The 17,384-nt window shown below is 34.7% G+C and overlaps 2 protein-coding genes across 8 annotated transcripts; both read right to left on the bottom strand.

Moving 5' to 3' along the window:
* Positions 1 to 1,627: 1,627 nt before the first annotated feature.
* On the bottom strand, positions 1,628 to 5,490 carry LOC131615916 (rhodanese-like/PpiC domain-containing protein 12, chloroplastic). Its single transcript, XM_058887106.1, has 8 exons — positions 5,238 to 5,490; positions 4,991 to 5,116; positions 4,494 to 4,585; positions 3,626 to 3,726; positions 3,347 to 3,457; positions 3,002 to 3,110; positions 2,298 to 2,348; positions 1,628 to 2,183 (listed from the first exon to the last, which is right to left on the bottom strand). Exons 1-8 carry the CDS (start codon positions 5,431 to 5,433, stop codon positions 2,103 to 2,105), a joined length of 867 nt encoding a protein of 288 aa, XP_058743089.1. The 5' UTR covers positions 5,434 to 5,490; the 3' UTR covers positions 1,628 to 2,102.
* Positions 5,491 to 9,946: 4,456 nt separating this feature from the next.
* Positions 9,947 to 13,548, bottom strand: LOC131617853 (protein CLT1, chloroplastic-like). Of its 7 annotated transcripts, none has more exons than XM_058889109.1 (10): positions 12,916 to 13,548; positions 12,494 to 12,639; positions 12,315 to 12,352; positions 12,121 to 12,236; positions 11,717 to 11,816; positions 11,589 to 11,624; positions 11,331 to 11,381; positions 11,094 to 11,217; positions 10,430 to 10,555; positions 9,947 to 10,332 (listed from the first exon to the last, which is right to left on the bottom strand). In XM_058889109.1, exons 1-10 carry the CDS (start codon positions 13,317 to 13,319, stop codon positions 10,157 to 10,159), a joined length of 1,317 nt encoding a protein of 438 aa, XP_058745092.1. In that variant the 5' UTR covers positions 13,320 to 13,548; the 3' UTR covers positions 9,947 to 10,156. The 7 variants fall into 7 exon arrangements, with proteins under 7 accessions (XP_058745092.1, XP_058745091.1, XP_058745097.1 ...); XM_058889108.1 differs by having other exon boundaries at positions 10,430 to 10,561; XM_058889114.1 differs by lacking the exon at positions 9,947 to 10,332 and having other exon boundaries at positions 11,094 to 11,222.
* Positions 13,549 to 17,384: the final 3,836 nt, after the last annotated feature.

Below are 17,384 nucleotides of genomic sequence, written 5' to 3' on the forward strand. Positions count from 1 at the left end.
ACGAGCACGGGCTCGGGTAATTACCCACTAAAATAAGCAGGTACGGATGCAGGTATAGACCCCTTAAGTATGCCTATCAATTTTAAAAAAAATACTTCAATGTTAAACCATTATGTATTTAATATACGTGTTTGTTTATTTCATAATTCAAAAAAATATTTTTTGAAAATTTTTTAGTGTTCTTAAAAATTTAAAATGATGTGATATTTTATAATTGATCTATTAATTTTTTATTAGAAATGCGGGTAACAGGTACGGGTACTTACATACCCACATGGCACGGGTATGGATGCTAAAGTTGGTGCCCAAGCGGATATGAGCCCGGGTACGGGCATTTTTTTATTTGCGGGTACGAGGATGAATACTATAGTACCCTGCCTAAATTCTGTCCATTGCCATCCCTATTCATAACACTTGATTTTGAACCTTGACATGTTGACCTTGTGAGCGTTCCAAAACAGCTGCCCTAAGCTTTTGTCCTGCTTGTTGGGATGAGGTTTTTGTCGCGTGGACTTCCGATCTGGCCCCTGGTCGAAGGGAGTGACATAGATGTAAGGCTGGTAGCATTAAACATGTGCATTAAATGCCATCCTTGTTACTTGTATGAGTTGTAACGCCTTACTGGAGGGTTCTGACCCATGGCTCTTAGACTATCATTAATTATGTCTTTTTATTTTATGGTACTCAGACGTTCTGAAGAGTTTGATGTGAGATCCGACTGTTGTTAGTATGTCGTCATTTTCCCACGCATGTTGTCAAGGATTGAATCGCTTGAAAAGTATATAAGAGTTTTTAGGTAACTATCCATCTTTTCTCCATTTACAAAATTCCAAGCGTTCTTTCTTTGTTTGATGTAGTTGCTTTCTATTTTCGTCAACAGGCTCCCATCGTTCGTTACTCTAACGTATTCATATCATCTTCTCAAGCGAACCTTGCCCAACGCGAATCATCAAATTCATACCTTTCAAGTTAACAATTCGAAGTTCTTTTCTCTTATGTTTATATCTCGCCTTTGATAGGGTTTTTTGAGAGAAGGTGATGATAGAGGATTTGAAGGAAGTAGTTGCCACCAATGGTAGAATGGTAGCCTCGCTCCTAGGAAGATTGCCGGAAGTTTTTCCTTTCTTGTCTTGCCCTTTATAAACCTCATTGCTATCGATGATTTTATGCAAAAGGGCAAAGCTCAGACCCATATCAAAGCGCATTGCTGCGATTAATTTTTTCAAATATAAGCATAATTCAAAACGGTAATTAATTTTCCAAATATAAGCATAATTCAAAACGGTTACACGAAACCAATAATTTGGTTCAGTTGTTCAAACGTAATTGAAATGATTCAGTTCAATTATGTACTTTTTTTTCTATGGTTTCGTTTGATTTTTGTCTGAATGGTACCCTGAAAAATCCTAATCACACATAAGAAGAAAACATGAGCAGGAGATTAAATAAATGAGTCTTATTTACTACTCCCTCCAGTCCAATCCTATTTATAAGAGACATTTGACTTCTTAGATACATTCAATAATTAATGTATTTGGTCTATATGTAGTTCAAATACATTAATTACTGAATATATCTAAAAAGTGAATTGTCCCTTATAAATAGGACTAGAGAGAGTATTTATTAATGATTTGGTGGTTGTTCTTGCATAAATATAACACGACTTGTATTTGTTCACAATCAACGTTGTAGGCGAAAGGCTCTCCCTTTCTAGATTATGGTCGTGAAAGTTGAGTAAGGACAATGTGGTTCGGGCGACACTCACAATCAATATACTTTTGACTTAAATGTTTTATGATACTACAGATAATCAATCAAATCCTGACTCATGGTCGTTTCTAAGAATCATTCGCAAGGAAAAATTTGTACTTTTATTCTCTTCCGTAAGATCGAAGAACAATAAGTTAATCTATAAATTCACTATTTCCTTCCGTATTATTGGGAACATTGCATGCCTTGTCTCTCAAGTAAAAGGTGAACGTTCCTAAGAGTGACTTGTAACAATATTGAATGCATTCCTCTCACAAAATCTTGCTTCTCATGTACTAGTATATGGAAAATTGTTCACATGCAAAACGAGGAAATTGGCAAAATCATGTGAATCAGTATGTAGGAACTGATGGATCGACCTGCACTGCATAGGCATGGATTCCTCCAGAAATATTGTATACTTTTCTGAAACCCTGAAACAAGAAACATTCATGATTGTATCAAACATTAAATATGTCAGTTCCAAATAACCGGACGAAACATGCATTAAACTTTCAAGGCCAGATGATCGGACAAAAATTATTTACCTGTGACTGCAGCCACCTGGCAACCTGCAATGATCGTGCACCATGATGACACTGCATTCAAAAGTCAAGTTATTGAACATGCATACAACAAAAAAAAACTAGGCAGCTTATTCAGCTTTATTTGAACATCACAAATTATCAAGATGAACAAATTCAAACATCAGAAAACAAAGGTTTCTAAATTCTTATTGTTCAAACTTGCACTGCTAAAGCTGAACACTGTTCTAATATGTATTTTCTAAAAACATACAAAAAGAATAGCCCTGTATTTGGAGGACTGTGCGTAGTGTTTTAGGGTAGTTGATGGTGTTAGAGCAAGCTCATGCATAGTGGTGAAAAGTCCTATATCTCTGAATCTTAGGTGAATTGATTGTCCGCTCTCAACCCCGTGGTTGAGGTATTCATAGAGGTCTATTGGGCCTAGATTCTTGGACCCATGGAATGGTTATTCTATCCCTCTCATGAGCATGGACGCGTATTGCGATCAATGGGATCTAGACATCCCACTTTGGGTGGCGTGTGGTATTCGCCTACCCCCAGTGAGCTTTGTATTGACTTCTCTGGGCCCTTATCTTCCAGGCTTGGTAAGCTTATCTTCGTATAGGACCCAATACAATTATACCGGTACAAAATAGTTCCACTTTCAAGTTTTGCAAGAACCTGCTAACGAAAATGAACTGTTTTACAAGAAAAAGGGTACTTACCAGAACATATGTATCCTTTTGAGGATCAAATTTGGTGTTTATTTCAGGCCCCCATGTTCCAAATTGTCGGAGGGGAAGAACTGTAAATCCCGGCAAAGATGCGGTGGCCCTGTGTACGATGAGAGTATCATTAAAAGATAGGAAAATCAAAATCAACCACTAACAGTTAGGTTCTTTCAGGGTATTTTGGTTTGGCAGTTTTTTTTCTTTTTCATAACAATCCTAAATTAGTCAATGTGCAAGATGTGTTAAAGTCGAAGATTAAATTAAATGCAAATCATACAATACAAGAATGCATATCAGTAATTTCAAAAACTAGTTAAAGTCGAAGAAAATAGCGCATACACTTCTTCAGGCTCTCGAACATCAATTAACTGCGCCTCCTCTAAAAAGGTGGGATCTTGAAATTTTACATGCAGCTCATTAGGTGGAATGTCTTTAAGTACTGATTCTTCCCTGACAGTTAAAAGAGCAAATTTGCGAGGCATAAAAATTAAGAACTCTCTATGAAACAAATAACTACTGCTATTATCAAGCCTTAACCAAATATAGAATAAATTCCAAATTGGAGCGAAACACATTTACCATCCAACTTAGAAAACATATGCTTGGAATGGAAATTACCTTTCAGATAAAACTTGTAGTAGGTGCCATCCAAACTTTGTCTTGCACCTTACAACTTTGTTTAAAGGTGCACTAAACGCAGCCTCCTCAAATTCAGGAACCTGTTGAACTTTCATCATCAGAGATAAGCTCAATCATATAATTGTAGTATTGGTACTATTGTAGTTATTAGAATTTGGGTGAGGTCTAACTCAACAAAGCTTCAAATTCGGATTCTAAGATGATGACTATTCAAACTTTATAAGCACTACTTAGGCCATATCTCTGGGTTATGTGGTCTAACTGAGCCCCGCCTCTCACATCCAGCACAATGAAGGTGTTGAAGAATGCAAAAAAAGTAACAGAAACACTGCAATTGAGATGGGTGCGGAAGAGAATTTAAACAGGAATTTCCAATACACATGCCCATGCCCATTTAGAGTTTAGATTTGGGATAAGTTCTGATACCAATTTAGAGTTTAGGTTGGATGTAACTCAACCTTACAAAACCGGTTTGTAAGATAAGAATTTTCCAAGCTTTATAAGCATTTCTTATGTCTCTACGCAATGTGAGACTAAACCCAACCTCACGTCCAACACAATTAAGATACTTTATACACAACTATATACCCTTCTCTAACAGACAAATATGCAATGCAAGACAAAACGTATTGTACTTATTGCACTAACCTGCACAAAGATACTTCATACACAACTACATAGCCTTCTCTAACAGATAAAATACAGCTTCATTTACATAAGGCAGTGACGTATACCAACTAGAACCAACTAGAACGACCTATGCAAGTAGCACAAAAAGTAACAAATAGCAAATTATGGCAAACTAATAAACCCTATAACAAGGTTTAATTAAACCTAAACATCATACCATTTGTCCCTTTCTAACCCACCCGAGCATTCCTCCTTCATCTTTAGAAGGGCAAATTGAATGGTCCACAGCAAGATCACTCAAATCTTCACCTGGACGCACAACAAACAACAAGAAAGCCTTAGGAAAGTTATCCGGTAAACGGTCACTTTAGACTTTGAAATTATAAAGATTGGTCAATTCAGTCCCTAAAATTAACAAAATAGCAATTAAATCCCTGACATTGAACAACATCAGTCAATATAGTCCTTCACTCTAAATTAAGAACCACAACTTTAAAGGTTTTATGCTATGAAACACAGGCACAAACACATACACAGACACGGCGACACCGATGACAATTTGAAACAAAATGAATAAATGAACGTAATCACAAGTGTTCTGTGCTACAGAGGTTTTATGTTAGCCTTTCACATTGATAGTATTCAAACAATGATACAAACAATTTACCACACCAAATCAATTTTGAATTTACACAATCCAAGAATTTTTGTAACCTCTAGCAACTCTCTGTTGAAGATCCAACAATAATTTCTGATCATCTTCTTTCACCAACAAATGCTGAACCAATATTTCCCTTTCCCCACCACCTTCAACAGCACTACTCCCAGCACTATAAGAAGCTGAAAAACAAAACAACCCAAAAATAAAAATCAAATTTTTATCATTTTCTTAAACTCTTGATTACATCACAAAAATAATACATTAAAAATTAAGAAAAGGGTTTGCAATGATTTTGAGTACCTGTTGATTTGGGAGGCATGATGGAAGTAAAGGGTGAAAGGGGAAGAGAAGAAGGTGAGTGAAAATGGAAGGGTTTTGGGGATGAAAAAGTGTGGATTTTGGAGTGAGAGGAGAAAGAGAAGAGTGAGGGAATTGTGGAGAGTGAAGAGAGTTTTGGGATGGGTAACCCAGCTCGTAACTGACAAGCTCTCAACATTGCTTCTTCTTCTTCTTTGGATGAATCTAACAAAGACAACACAACAAAAAGAAAGAAAAAAAACTCACTACAATATTAAATACTCATTTTATGTAAAAAAATATATTTTTTTTATGTTAAAATTTGAATTTTTCTAAAGATATATGGAACAAATCCACATTGAATAAAAAAAATACTTTCAAAAATAAAAAATATTTTTAATTACACACATAGTGTTTAAGAACCCCATGAAGTGAATTAAGAGTTTATGGACTTCTATTTTTAAAAATATTTTATTTTAGTAATATTATTATTTTAATAGAGATTCTTTCATTTAAAAAAATGGGGAAGTAAATTATTACATTTATATGTGTTTAAAATCAAATAGAAATATGTGTAATCAATTATATAACTAAAATCTAGGGTAGGTAATGTTCTGAACTAACTCGAAAATAGTTTGAAATTCAATTCGACAATTAAATTGTTGAATTAGGTTTATGATTCAAATTTAGGGATGGCAATGAGCAGGGTATGGGTAGGGTACTATAGTATCCATCCACATACCCGCGGTTATAAAAAATCCACGTACCCGAGCCCATACCCGTTTGAGTAACAACTTTAGCACCCGTACCCGTGCCCTCTGGGTATGTATGTACCCATACCCGTACCCGTTACCCGCATTTCTAAAAAAAAATAAGTATATCAACTATAAAATATCATATCATTTTAAGTTTTTAGTATCATTTAAATATTTTCAAAAAACTTACTGTTAAATTATGAAATAAACAAACATTTATGTTACACATGTAATGGTTTAACATTCGATGTATTTTTGAAAATTGATAGACATTTATCTTAATATAATAATATAAATCAAAATATATAAATATATATGTTGTGCGGGTATGGGGCGGACTAGGTACTAAGTTGCTCATACCCGCACCCATACCCGCTTATTTAAGTGGGTAATTACCCGAGCCCGTACCCATTTATGGGGGTTTTTATCCTACCTATTATGGATATTTTTATGGGTACCCACTGGGGATGAGCCAAATTGCCACCCCTATTCAAATCAGTTGAATATGAGTGAAAAAATAAGTTCGTTAGCTAAATGAAGTGAATTTAAATTATACATAGTTTGACTCGTTAGATTTATGAGTCAACTCGATTATATATGAGATGGATTATATTGTCTTTAAGAATAGGTTTAAAGATTTCCTCTAAATATTAAACATATATTTTTTATGTAACAGTTTTAATTGATAATTTATATTCTCAAACGAATAAAATATTTTAAAAAATAATTATAAAAATAAAATCGATATCATATAAATTATGTTTTTTTAAAATAACCTAAAAATTATAACTTATATTTTATTTTTTTATTAAAAATAGACTTTAAAAAAATGACTCATAAGTTCATAAAACAAGTGAGATTAACCTAACGAGTTGAACTGAATTATTCGTGAAATTATAATGAATCGAGTTTGAACTTAAAAAAAAGGTTTGTGTCGAACTCGAACGTTGAACCAATTCTTAATGAGTCGAGTTGAACTAAACCGAGTTCGACTCGACTCGACTCATTTTCAATCCTACTAAAATCATAAGATGATTGCACATTATTAATTTGCTCTTCTCAGCTCTATTTATTTACGCTACAAAAAGGACACATTAGTATTTGTAAAAAATAAATTACACTAAAAATTGATCCCACAACAACACATGGCATTGAAAATTCTACTACTCCCTTCAACTTAACATTTTCCTACTTTTAGAAAAACATTCACTTCACCACTCTCTCTTCATTACTCTTTCCCTTACGCTTCTTCTACTTTGACTTTCTCATCTTCTTCTTCGCATTTACTCTTTTGTTTCATTATCAAAGTACGAGGAAACAACTGTGTTAGAAGTTAATGATATAACATTAATCATGAATTATAAGCACCAACCTTGTTGGGCTATGAGTTTATATTTCAAGAGTTGAACTCCTTTATAAATCAAAGATATTGTAATTGAACTTTGATTTTTAACCATCACAGAGCACGTCGCCCGATAAAATCCGCTCTCCAAAGCCTGCCGCCTACCAAAATCCGCCTCGCCTATTCGTTCATCCTGGCCTCGCCTTAAGTCCGCCCTTTTTTAGTTAATTCTAATAATTCCAATTTTTGATCCAAAAAGATTTGGGTACTCAACATCTTAAAACTAATAACACACAAGGATCCAAGAAAATTTGGATACCAAAGGTAAAAATTTAATCTATTTTGCAAAGATGTTATGCAGCTTTATGGAGAAAAATGCAAATTAAATAAAAATATGCGCAAAGCACGAGTTTGAAGATTCTATCAAAGAAAGATGGTCTTGATAGTCTTGATGGTCCTTAAGATATGTCTGCATCAAGAAGAAATGATGATCTTGATCAACTCTTATGTCAAGTGATTCAGAAAGATGCAATATCTTCAAGACCTAAAGTCTCTCAAGCTCCAAGCGGACCAAAAGAGGATGAGAACCACCCCTTGATCGATTAATTCATTAGAGCTAATCGATTAAGACTATATCTTTTCAAAATATGGCGCTTTAAACACAAGATCAATCGATTAAGAAACTATATCCTTATTGCATCCTCAACATATCTTCATCAAATTGATTGGCAATCCGAATCATTGAGGAAATCAAGTCTCCATGAAGATTTGATCGATTAACTAGGATTTTTAATCGATTAAAGGGCTTAGTTTGGAAAGTTTTTAAAATCAAATATTTTAGACTGGTCAACAATGATTTTTCTCATCTAAATCATATTTAAAACCTTTTTAGTAAAGGCTAAATAAGGTATGTTCACTTATCTCTTTCACTCATCTTATAATTTAAGAGTGATTCTCAATATACTAAGGCAGTTCACACACATATTCAAAGATTTTTTAAAGTCTCTCTTATTTTACAAAAACACCTGAAAACCTTTTTATACATGTACTTAATTGATTAAGGACTTGATTAATCAATTAAGAGTATTTTTTATATTGGTTAATCAATTTCCAAATTATAGTTAATTGATTAACACAGATGTAACGTCTCCAATCGATTTGAGAAGTTTTTAATCGATTAATAACATTGTAATTAAAAAAACTTATTATATTTGACTTGTTTATTCAATTACTAACTATCGTTAAAATGCCCGTGAATCATTTCTTTTTTGAGTCAAATCTTTTCCTATATAAATAGAGTTTCTCTTCATTTCTTTTTACACCAGAATTTCAATTTGAAATGTCTCTTTCTCACTTTCTACTATCTTCTTCTATTTTTTCTATTCTTTCACCAAAGTTGCCTTTGTGGCAAGAGAGTGAAAAATATATGTGAAAATTTTTGTTGTACTGATGTTGTTCTAATATTATATTTTACTCGAACGGGTATTTTCTCTCGTGTATTATTTTTTGTAAGATTTGTTGTTTTGTTCTTTAGCTTAACCAATTAAAAACTCGGTTTGGTTCTTGAGATATCAAGTAAATTCTCTTTTTGGTTCTTGAGATTAACTTGCTAAAAAATATTTGTCTGGTTATTGAGTTTATTCTATAATAAATTCTATTTGGATTATGACTAAACCTAGTAAAAGTTATGTTTTGTTTGTGAGATTAACTCTCTAAAATCTCTGTTTGATTTGGAGATTAACCTGTATAAAATCTCTTGTTTGGATGTAAGAAGGTTTGTGGATTTATCATGTGAAAAGTCAAAATCATTTTAGTGGAAACTCATAAGAATAAACTCTTGAGGATATGAATATGTCAAGTGGTTAGACCGAACTTCTTTAAATCTCTGATGCATTTCTCTCTTCTCTTATCTCTTTAATTTTCCATTTTTTGTTTCTTTCCGTTATATTTCGTTCTCTTCATCTCTCTGATATTTTTCTATTTAATTATTTTGTTGTTTAATCTTTGTTTGTTTTATAAAATTAACTTAAATATTTTTAAAAATCAAAACTTTTGTAATTGGATTTGGATTTTTTAACTATCACAATCCAACACCCTTTTGAGAATCACTTCATCAATATCTTCCACAAGAGGTAATTTATTTTATTTTATTTTATTGGAATTTCTACTTGATCTGAATAATCTTTGGGTAAGCTTGTTGAATGAATATGATTCATTGCTGGTTGACTAAGAAATTTGACTTTAAGATTGGCAGCCTTATTGATTTGAGCCAATGAATTCTGTTTAATAAATATCCAACTTCAGTCTACAAATTCTTGCTCAACCGACAAAATGCCAATATTGAAAGATTAGACGCCATCACCAGAATTCAAACTCTAGATCTCATAATTGTGTGTGTGAATTTTTAGTGGTTATTACCACTTCGTCTACATACCAACAAAAAAATTATTCACCTTTTGTCATGACTGTTATTCTTATATTTTTTACATTATTGGTATCGAGGGTTTGTGTTGTGTCCTGGTGTCCGTGTTGGAGTCATTGATCGTATATCTTTACTTGGTCAGCAAGATTGACTTTTATTTTCCATTTATTTATTTCCTCACCTTATACCAAAATTGGACTGAGAACTTTCCTATCCCTACTATTCCTTTATCACCTGAGCTTAAGCTCATCAAGAACACCTACTAGCAATTTATTGAACTAACATTTTTTATACAACAACATTTTCCTCTCTCCTTTGTATAGCCATCATTGAAAAATAGGCTTGGATTGCTACTTGTAGTGTTGAACATTCTGCAATGGAATTTCAACTCAGCCTAGCCTCTTTAGTTGGAAGCATCTGAGAAGGAAGCACCTGAGGAACAACCATTTGAAGGGGTCCATGAATAAATGAGTAAGCCAAAAATGAGAACTATGGCCCCTGCCACAAAGCCTGTTGGAAGAGAGGAGGCAACACCAAGGTATGGCAATGGCAGTGTGAATACATAGATCGATATTGGGACTGTCACAAGGCAAAACTATATCAGTTGAGTATAACCTCATAATTTCATATCACTCTGCATTTGTAATTTAGTGAATGTTTAATTCTACAAGCATACCTGAAAATGTGGAAGCAAGACAAGATACAACAGCTGAAGAGATTTTGAGGAGATGAAGCAATGCAATATTGAAACCAATGTTTACCATAATAAACAGAATCGGTAGCAGAGGTGCACCATCACATCCTGAAACTAAGAAAAACTTTAGTTTTTTTGAATCTTAATAATCACAAGTGAGAACACAAAAGATTAGGATTCTTAAGCCAGTTCCATCAAAGATATAATCCCAATTCTTTAAATTTTAGAAGCAACTCATCATGGATTGTAACTTGAGGCCATATACGAGAAGAGACGCGTCAAAGTAAAACACGGAGAGTTGGTAGCTCAACTGGTTTGAGCTATAGAATTGAAGGAAATGAAGTATTAAAGGATTGGAATTCAAACTTTGATGAAGGAGAAAATACTAACATAACAAATATATTAACACTTTTAAGGGTAAGCCGTACACCAAACCAGAGGCGTCATATGTTTTTGGAGGTCCTTTGTAGGTTAGTCACAGTCATGACAAAATAATTAGAGGCCTCATTTAACTATGTTTTACCACTGACAAGTAATGTAAGATACCCTATTTAGCTACGTTTTAACCGTGATAAATAAAAGACGGCCCTGCACCAAACTGATCCATAAAAGAAATGACAATGTGAAAAACGGAAATACAACTTACCACTTGACAGTTTACCGACATTTAGGAAGCAAACTGCACCATCTTTGAGGTAGTTTGGTAATTGACTGAACGGGACACCCCATAATTTTGACAAGAATGGGAGAAGAAGGCATATGAATAGTGCCTACACTGAGCATATATATGTACATTTAGACATCCATAAGTATAGATATTTGTTAACATTTCTATGTACTGCAAAAAAGTTGAATATTTTGTGACAGGTTGAAGGATACCTACTTGGAATGCAGATCCATATGAGTTGACAACAAACAGGTCCACAGAGCCTCCCTATTTCAGATATTATTGGTTAGTATTTTCCCGTCATGAGAAAAATGAAAAAAAAAAGGTTTAAATAGATGAGTTTAAGTATGATTTGAGAGCTTTAGAGTCTTGAACAGAGATTTTAACACAGACACTGAACACGACACGGACACCGCTAACGTTTTTCAGAAATTTGTGAACGAAAACAACTCAGACAATCAAAACTTTACATACCTTTAGTTTTCTGTTTGCATCCAAAAAGATTAGCTCCTGCAAAGTAAGGAAATGTAAGTGTAAACCATACAGCAAAAATTGCATGGAAGTTGCGGAAGATGCGATGAACTTGAGAAGACAATAATAACCTTGACCACGGTATCAGCTGCTTGGAGTAAAAACGAAACTATCATCAAAAGACTCCAAAATAAACCTCCATCCTTTAATGAATTTCCAGCATCAGCTCCACTGCATTTATAAACAATGGTATAAATCAAAGGGCATTAAACAATAAAGTATAAACAGCAAAAAAAAATAGTTTCTAAAACGTATAATTTTAGGTTTTATATACATATCTAAAACGTATAGTATCCTATATTTTTCAATGACTGACGTATCGCCGTATTGGATACTTATCGTGTTCGATACACATATCGTGTCAGTGCTTCATTGATCAGAACTAGTCTGTTAACTCAGTCATGGGCCATATGACGCTCACAAACCGAGCCGACACCGTGAGATGACATCCTTAAAAAGAAACATTACCACTGACCTTGCTACGGTAACAACTACACCCATAGTGACAAGAAAACATCCAAGTAGATGGTTGACTTTATATCTTCTCCCGAGAAAAATAATCGACAGAAGAATTTGCCACACTAGAAAGGTCTGCAACAGAATAAGTTGTTTAAATACAATAGTTTTAGTTAAAGATTGTCAAATGCTATTGAGTTCTGATTAGTTTACTTGAGACAAAATTGGAATTGAAGCTCCTGAGAGAATAGCTGAAACAAGAAAGAGCAGTAAAAATGATCAAATTGGATTCGAATTAAGATCGAACTCGTAAAGCGATAACTTATGCAACTTAAACATAATATATTGGTAGTATCTAATGACAGTTGACAACAGAAATAATGGACAATTACCTCCTGCGGCCATTCCAGTAGCAGCAGCAAGAGCCTGTAATAGACCAATAACAACAAATGGAGTCTTTGGCAAACTTAACATCTCATCGGTAACAATGCCGGCACGTTGTCGAATATACATAATGCCAAAGTACACAATCACATATCTGAAATAAAATCATAAACAAACACATCACTCACTGCAGCTTATTTCAATTGGTTTATTTCAATTGCATGTCAGTGTCGATATCCGACGCTGACACATCAGCATCAGTTTCGGACATCGACACTGACACGCAAACATATCTTTCCGCATTATTAAGAATCATGATGCAAGCTTTACTCTAACAGCTACTAAAACTCTGATCAAATCCATAAAATCACATTTACTATATTGATATAAAGTATAGACAAATGAGGTGAAAAAAATGTGAATGAAGTACCCGAAAGTTGAAAGCTGAGCAAGGAAGAAAGGATACTGTTTCAAAGGAACCAAAGCCAATTTATAAAGAACTCTATTCCCAACGCCCATCACCACCGTAGCAGCAGCGGCAACCGCCACCTCCGCCGCTCTATTCCCACTACTCTCCGCCACATCATCATTTCCCACACTTCCATCCTCCACCGCAAAATAACATAGTCCAACCTTCTCCTTCCTCCGCCGTACGCCGCCGTAACCGCCGCCACCCGCCACCGTCAACTTCACTCTCAGCATCCTCATCTCCCGATGAGAATAACCATATCTCATCCCTCTAGCTCCAGCGATCACCTCCGTCCGCCGGAGCCGAACACCGCCGGACACTGCAACGGTGCCGGCGTCGGGTAACCGCCGGCAGAATAATGCCATAATTCAAAAATTTAATTATACAGAGAATTTTTGCGAAAATGTTTGTGATGTGATTGATTGATGTGAATTGATGAATGATTATGATCAAAAGAAGAAAAAAAAATGAGAATCAAGAAATTGAAATGATTATTTGATGCATCACATCAAAAAAATACTATAGTCTCTACTTTTGAATATGAACCACAGATTAAATTATATTTTAGGGAATTAAATTTATTTATATAGAAAAACCATATGAAAACGTTTGTTACTGAATTTATCATTAGCATGCAGTGTGTATATATATAAAAGAATCTGCTAAGCTTTCGTGTATTTTTCTTTACATGGGTAAGTATATGAGGTGAATGGTCCCAATTAAGATAATATTTTGTTGTTTTTCTTTGAATATTTGATGATTTGCTTTTTAAAAGTTTATTTTCCCGATAAAAGATTCATTTTTTAAGTAAAAAAATTATTTATTGACATATGCATGCGTGTGTGATCTAGCGGTGCTCTTCTCAAGATTTCAAGTTTGAAACCCGCCAGGTACAAATTGCTTATTAAAAAATTTTTTTTTATTGACATGCATGCATTTTACAGCTAAAAGGTTATAAAAATTATTTGGTAAAAATGAAATATTTTAAAAATTTAATATTCCCTTTTATTTATATTATAATTAAATTTCACTTTTTAAAATATTAAATAATTAATGTATCTAGTCTATATATAAATCAGATATATTAATTATTCAATAAACTTAAAAATTAAAATTGACTTGTAATATATTTCTTCTAGTCTTATTTATAAAAGAAATTTGATTTTTGGATACATTGAGTAACTAATGCATCTAAACAAAACAAATCTTAGTTCTCTAGCTATTTGAGAATTTTAAAATTGTCGTGGTTTTAACAAACTCACGCGGTAATGATGAAAAGTTCTGTCAATATGTGATTGTTGAGTAAATTAAATGTCTCTTCTCAACTCAAGACTTGAAGTATTTGTAAGAATCTTTTGAGTTTAAATTGAATTATTCGTCTTTCTCAAAAGAGTGGGAAATGGAGATGTTATTTCCCTTAAGATTATAGAGAACATGACTTCCTTCTTTTACTACCTTTCATAGCGTTAGAGATAAATACATGTCATTCTCCACATTCGCATAAGTGGATGAACATACAAAACAATGAACACACGAATCAAAAAATAGAGACTAGTAGCCTTGCTCAAGAGCGATAGATAGTATCTATCTGGGAGATGATTGTAACACCCTGTTAATGCTTGTTATTAATTTAATTATTTTTTCTTTAATTAAATTATAAGAATTAATAATTTTTGGGAATTATGTGGAAAATGATGAAATATGGTGTTGGGCTGAGTGTGATAGTTAGTAGAAGGGGGGGTGTTAACTAAGCAAGCCCATTAAAAATATTTTATTTTATTTTTCATAAAATAAAGAAATTGGAAAGAAGAAGCAGTAGAAGCAGATTTTGGAACTGAAGAACACGTGAAAGTGAGAAGAGTCTGAAGGGAAGGAGAACTTCGAAGATTCGACTCTGAGGTAAGGGGGGATTCTTCGGGTTAGTGATCCTTATGCGATTGTAGGTAGTATGATTGATTAGGATTGTTGTCTAGTTCAATCGTACGTGTCGGGTTTGGGATTTTATTAGGTTTTGATGATTTGGTGTGAATTACATGATTCTGTTAATGCTCATGTTATGTGTTGTTAATACTTGTATAAAATTTGTCTGAATTATGTGTTTATGAGAAAATTGATGATATTTGTGTCGTATGTTCTATGTACCTGAAATTGGGAAAATGGGATTGAGTAAAATGCTGTCAAAAGGTGAAATTTTGCTGTGCAGGTACGTAGGAACCGGTTCCCGTGTGGGACGAACCGGTTCCTACTCATAAAAACAGAGGAATGGGGGTTCTGGGTTGCTGGGAACCGGTTCCCACATAGGGACAACCCGGTTCCTCATAGTAAAAATCAGAGGTGTGTTTTGGGAAGCTGCCAGGAACCGGTTCCCATGTAGGGACAACCCGGGTTCTGCAACATTTTTCTAAAAATGTTTTATTTTCAAAAACCCATAACTTTTGATCCGAGTATCCGATTTATGTGCCGTTTTGGGCGTTGCGAAGCTAATGAGATGCTTTATCTGATGAAGTAATAATATGGGCAGTGGCCGACTTATTTATTTATTCGATTAAATTATTGTTGAATTGGATTAAGGTGGCAATTAACATAATTGTGATGTGTATGTTATTGTGATGATGTGTTGTATGGTGTGAATGATTGAATGATGCTTATACATGTACATACTTGTTATGATGTTATTGGTAAGAGGTGATAAGCGATGTTAAGCATCGGAATGATGATGATGTATGATGATGTAAGTATGTGTCATGTGTGCATTATTCATAAATCATTTGCATTGGAAGGCTAATTCCCATTGTGCGGAGATTAGCGGGAAGTCATCGTGTGCCCATGTGGGGTGTGAGCGATGAGGCAGTAGTCGTGTGCCCATGTGGGGTGTGAGCGACTAGAGGGCAGTATCAAAGAGAGAAGTCCTGTGATATGATTCACGAATTTTGGTACCACATGCATGAGTGTCAGTCCATTCATTGCATTATAACATGATATAATTGGATGATTGTGTGGTGTGATAGATGATGTTTATACACTGATGCTTGCTTGTTATAATAATTCCGATTATATGTATGTTGAATGGATGATAGTTGCTATGAGATTTTATTGCTTATGATTGTATTATGGTTATTAATTCGAATGAAACTCACCCTTACTTTGATGATTTCAGATTAAGGATGTAGCGGCGTCTTGATTGGGTGAAGATAGCTGTAGGCTAGCCCGTAGTACGTGTCGAGTCATGCTCTGATTGTAACACTGAGATCGATTAGCCTTAGCGTTACTTGAGATTGTTGCTATTTTGATTATGGATTATGTATTGTTGAACTGTTTGGATATGTTCCTTGCATTGTTAAAAATAAGTTTCCGCTGTGATGAACACATGTTTGGAGTTTGGTTTAATCTTAATAAAGCATGACAAACGACATTGGTATTTTGATTCATTTTAATAATTGTAGCATCCTTGATGTGTTATTACTCTGACTATATTATAATTTTTCTTGGGGGTTTAGAAGGGTGTTACCATAGTGGTATCAGAGCATAGTCGGTCGTTAGAGTCAGAGTCTTAGTGTCAGTGTTCCCTTGTATGCGACTAGTGTAAGGTAAACACTGTCGATACTTTTATTCTGATGAGATTGTTTTGTGATTTAGCAGAACAATGGCTGGAAGAGGTGGAAGGAACGATGGTGCTATCGCAGAGGCTCTAGGCATGATTGCTGGTGTATTGGGAGGGAATGCTAATGGAGCTGCGATTGGTGCTGACAGGCAGTTGAACAGCTTTCAGAGGAACAATCCTCCACTGTTCAAAGGCACTCATGACCCTGATGGTGCTCAGAAATGGTTGAAAGAGATCGAGAGGATCTTCCGAGTAATTGATTGTGCAGAAAATCTGAAGGTGAGGTACGGTACTCACATGCTATCAGAAGAAGCTGATGACTGGTGGGTTACTACTAAGACCGAATTGGATTCAGATGGGATTGCGATTACTTGGGCCATATTCAAGAGAGAATTTCTGAGGAAGTATTTTCCTGAGGATGTTCGGGGAAGGAAAGAAATTGAGTTCTTGGAGCTGACACAGGGTAGTATGACAGTGCCTGAATATGCTTCCAAGTTTGTGGAATTAGCTAAGTACTACACGCCCTACACCAATGATGCAGCTGGGGAATTCTCTAAGTGTATCAAGTTTGAGAATGGTCTTCGCGATGAGATCAAGCAGGGTATCAGGTATCAAAGGATTCGCCGATTTGCTGATTTAGTGGACTGTAGCAGAATCTTTGAGGAAGACAGTCTTAAGCTGAAATCATCTCACTCTCGCGAGTTAGTTGATAAGAAGGGTAAGAAGCCTATGGACAGAGGTACACCATATGGTAGGAGAAACCCAAGAGCTGGTAATTGGAAAAGGCCTAGTGGGGGAGATTCTGGTGCTCCCGTTAGGTGCTTCAACT

This window comes from Vicia villosa, linkage group LG7 (assembly GCF_029867415.1).
Source record: "Vicia villosa cultivar HV-30 ecotype Madison, WI linkage group LG7, Vvil1.0, whole genome shotgun sequence".
Lineage (NCBI taxonomy): Eukaryota > Viridiplantae > Streptophyta > Magnoliopsida > Fabales > Fabaceae > Vicia > Vicia villosa.

What these genes read in the sequence shown, in the direction of transcription:
- LOC131615916 (XM_058887106.1), bottom strand. Translation starts at nt 5,433, where the DNA reads ATGTTGAGAGCTTGTCAGTTACGAGCTGGGTTACCCATCCCAAAACTC. An exon ending in CATGCCTCCCAAATCAACAG is followed by an intron (nt 5,117 to 5,237) that starts GTACTCAAAATC and finishes TTTGTTTTTCAG; the next exon opens with CTTCTTATAGTGCTGGGAGT. An exon ending in GTTCGAGAGCCTGAAGAAGT is followed by an intron (nt 3,111 to 3,346) that starts GTATGCGCTATT and finishes CATCGTACACAG; the next exon opens with GGCCACCGCATCTTTGCCGG.
- LOC131617853 (XM_058889108.1), bottom strand. Translation starts at nt 13,319, where the DNA reads ATGGCATTATTCTGCCGGCGGTTACCCGACGCCGGCACCGTTGCAGTG. An exon ending in GCTCAGCTTTCAACTTTCGG is followed by an intron (nt 12,640 to 12,915) that starts GTACTTCATTCA and finishes ATTTTATTTCAG; the next exon opens with ATATGTGATTGTGTACTTTG. An exon ending in GTAGTTGTTACCGTAGCAAG is followed by an intron (nt 11,817 to 12,120) that starts GTCAGTGGTAAT and finishes TTATAAATGCAG; the next exon opens with TGGAGCTGATGCTGGAAATT.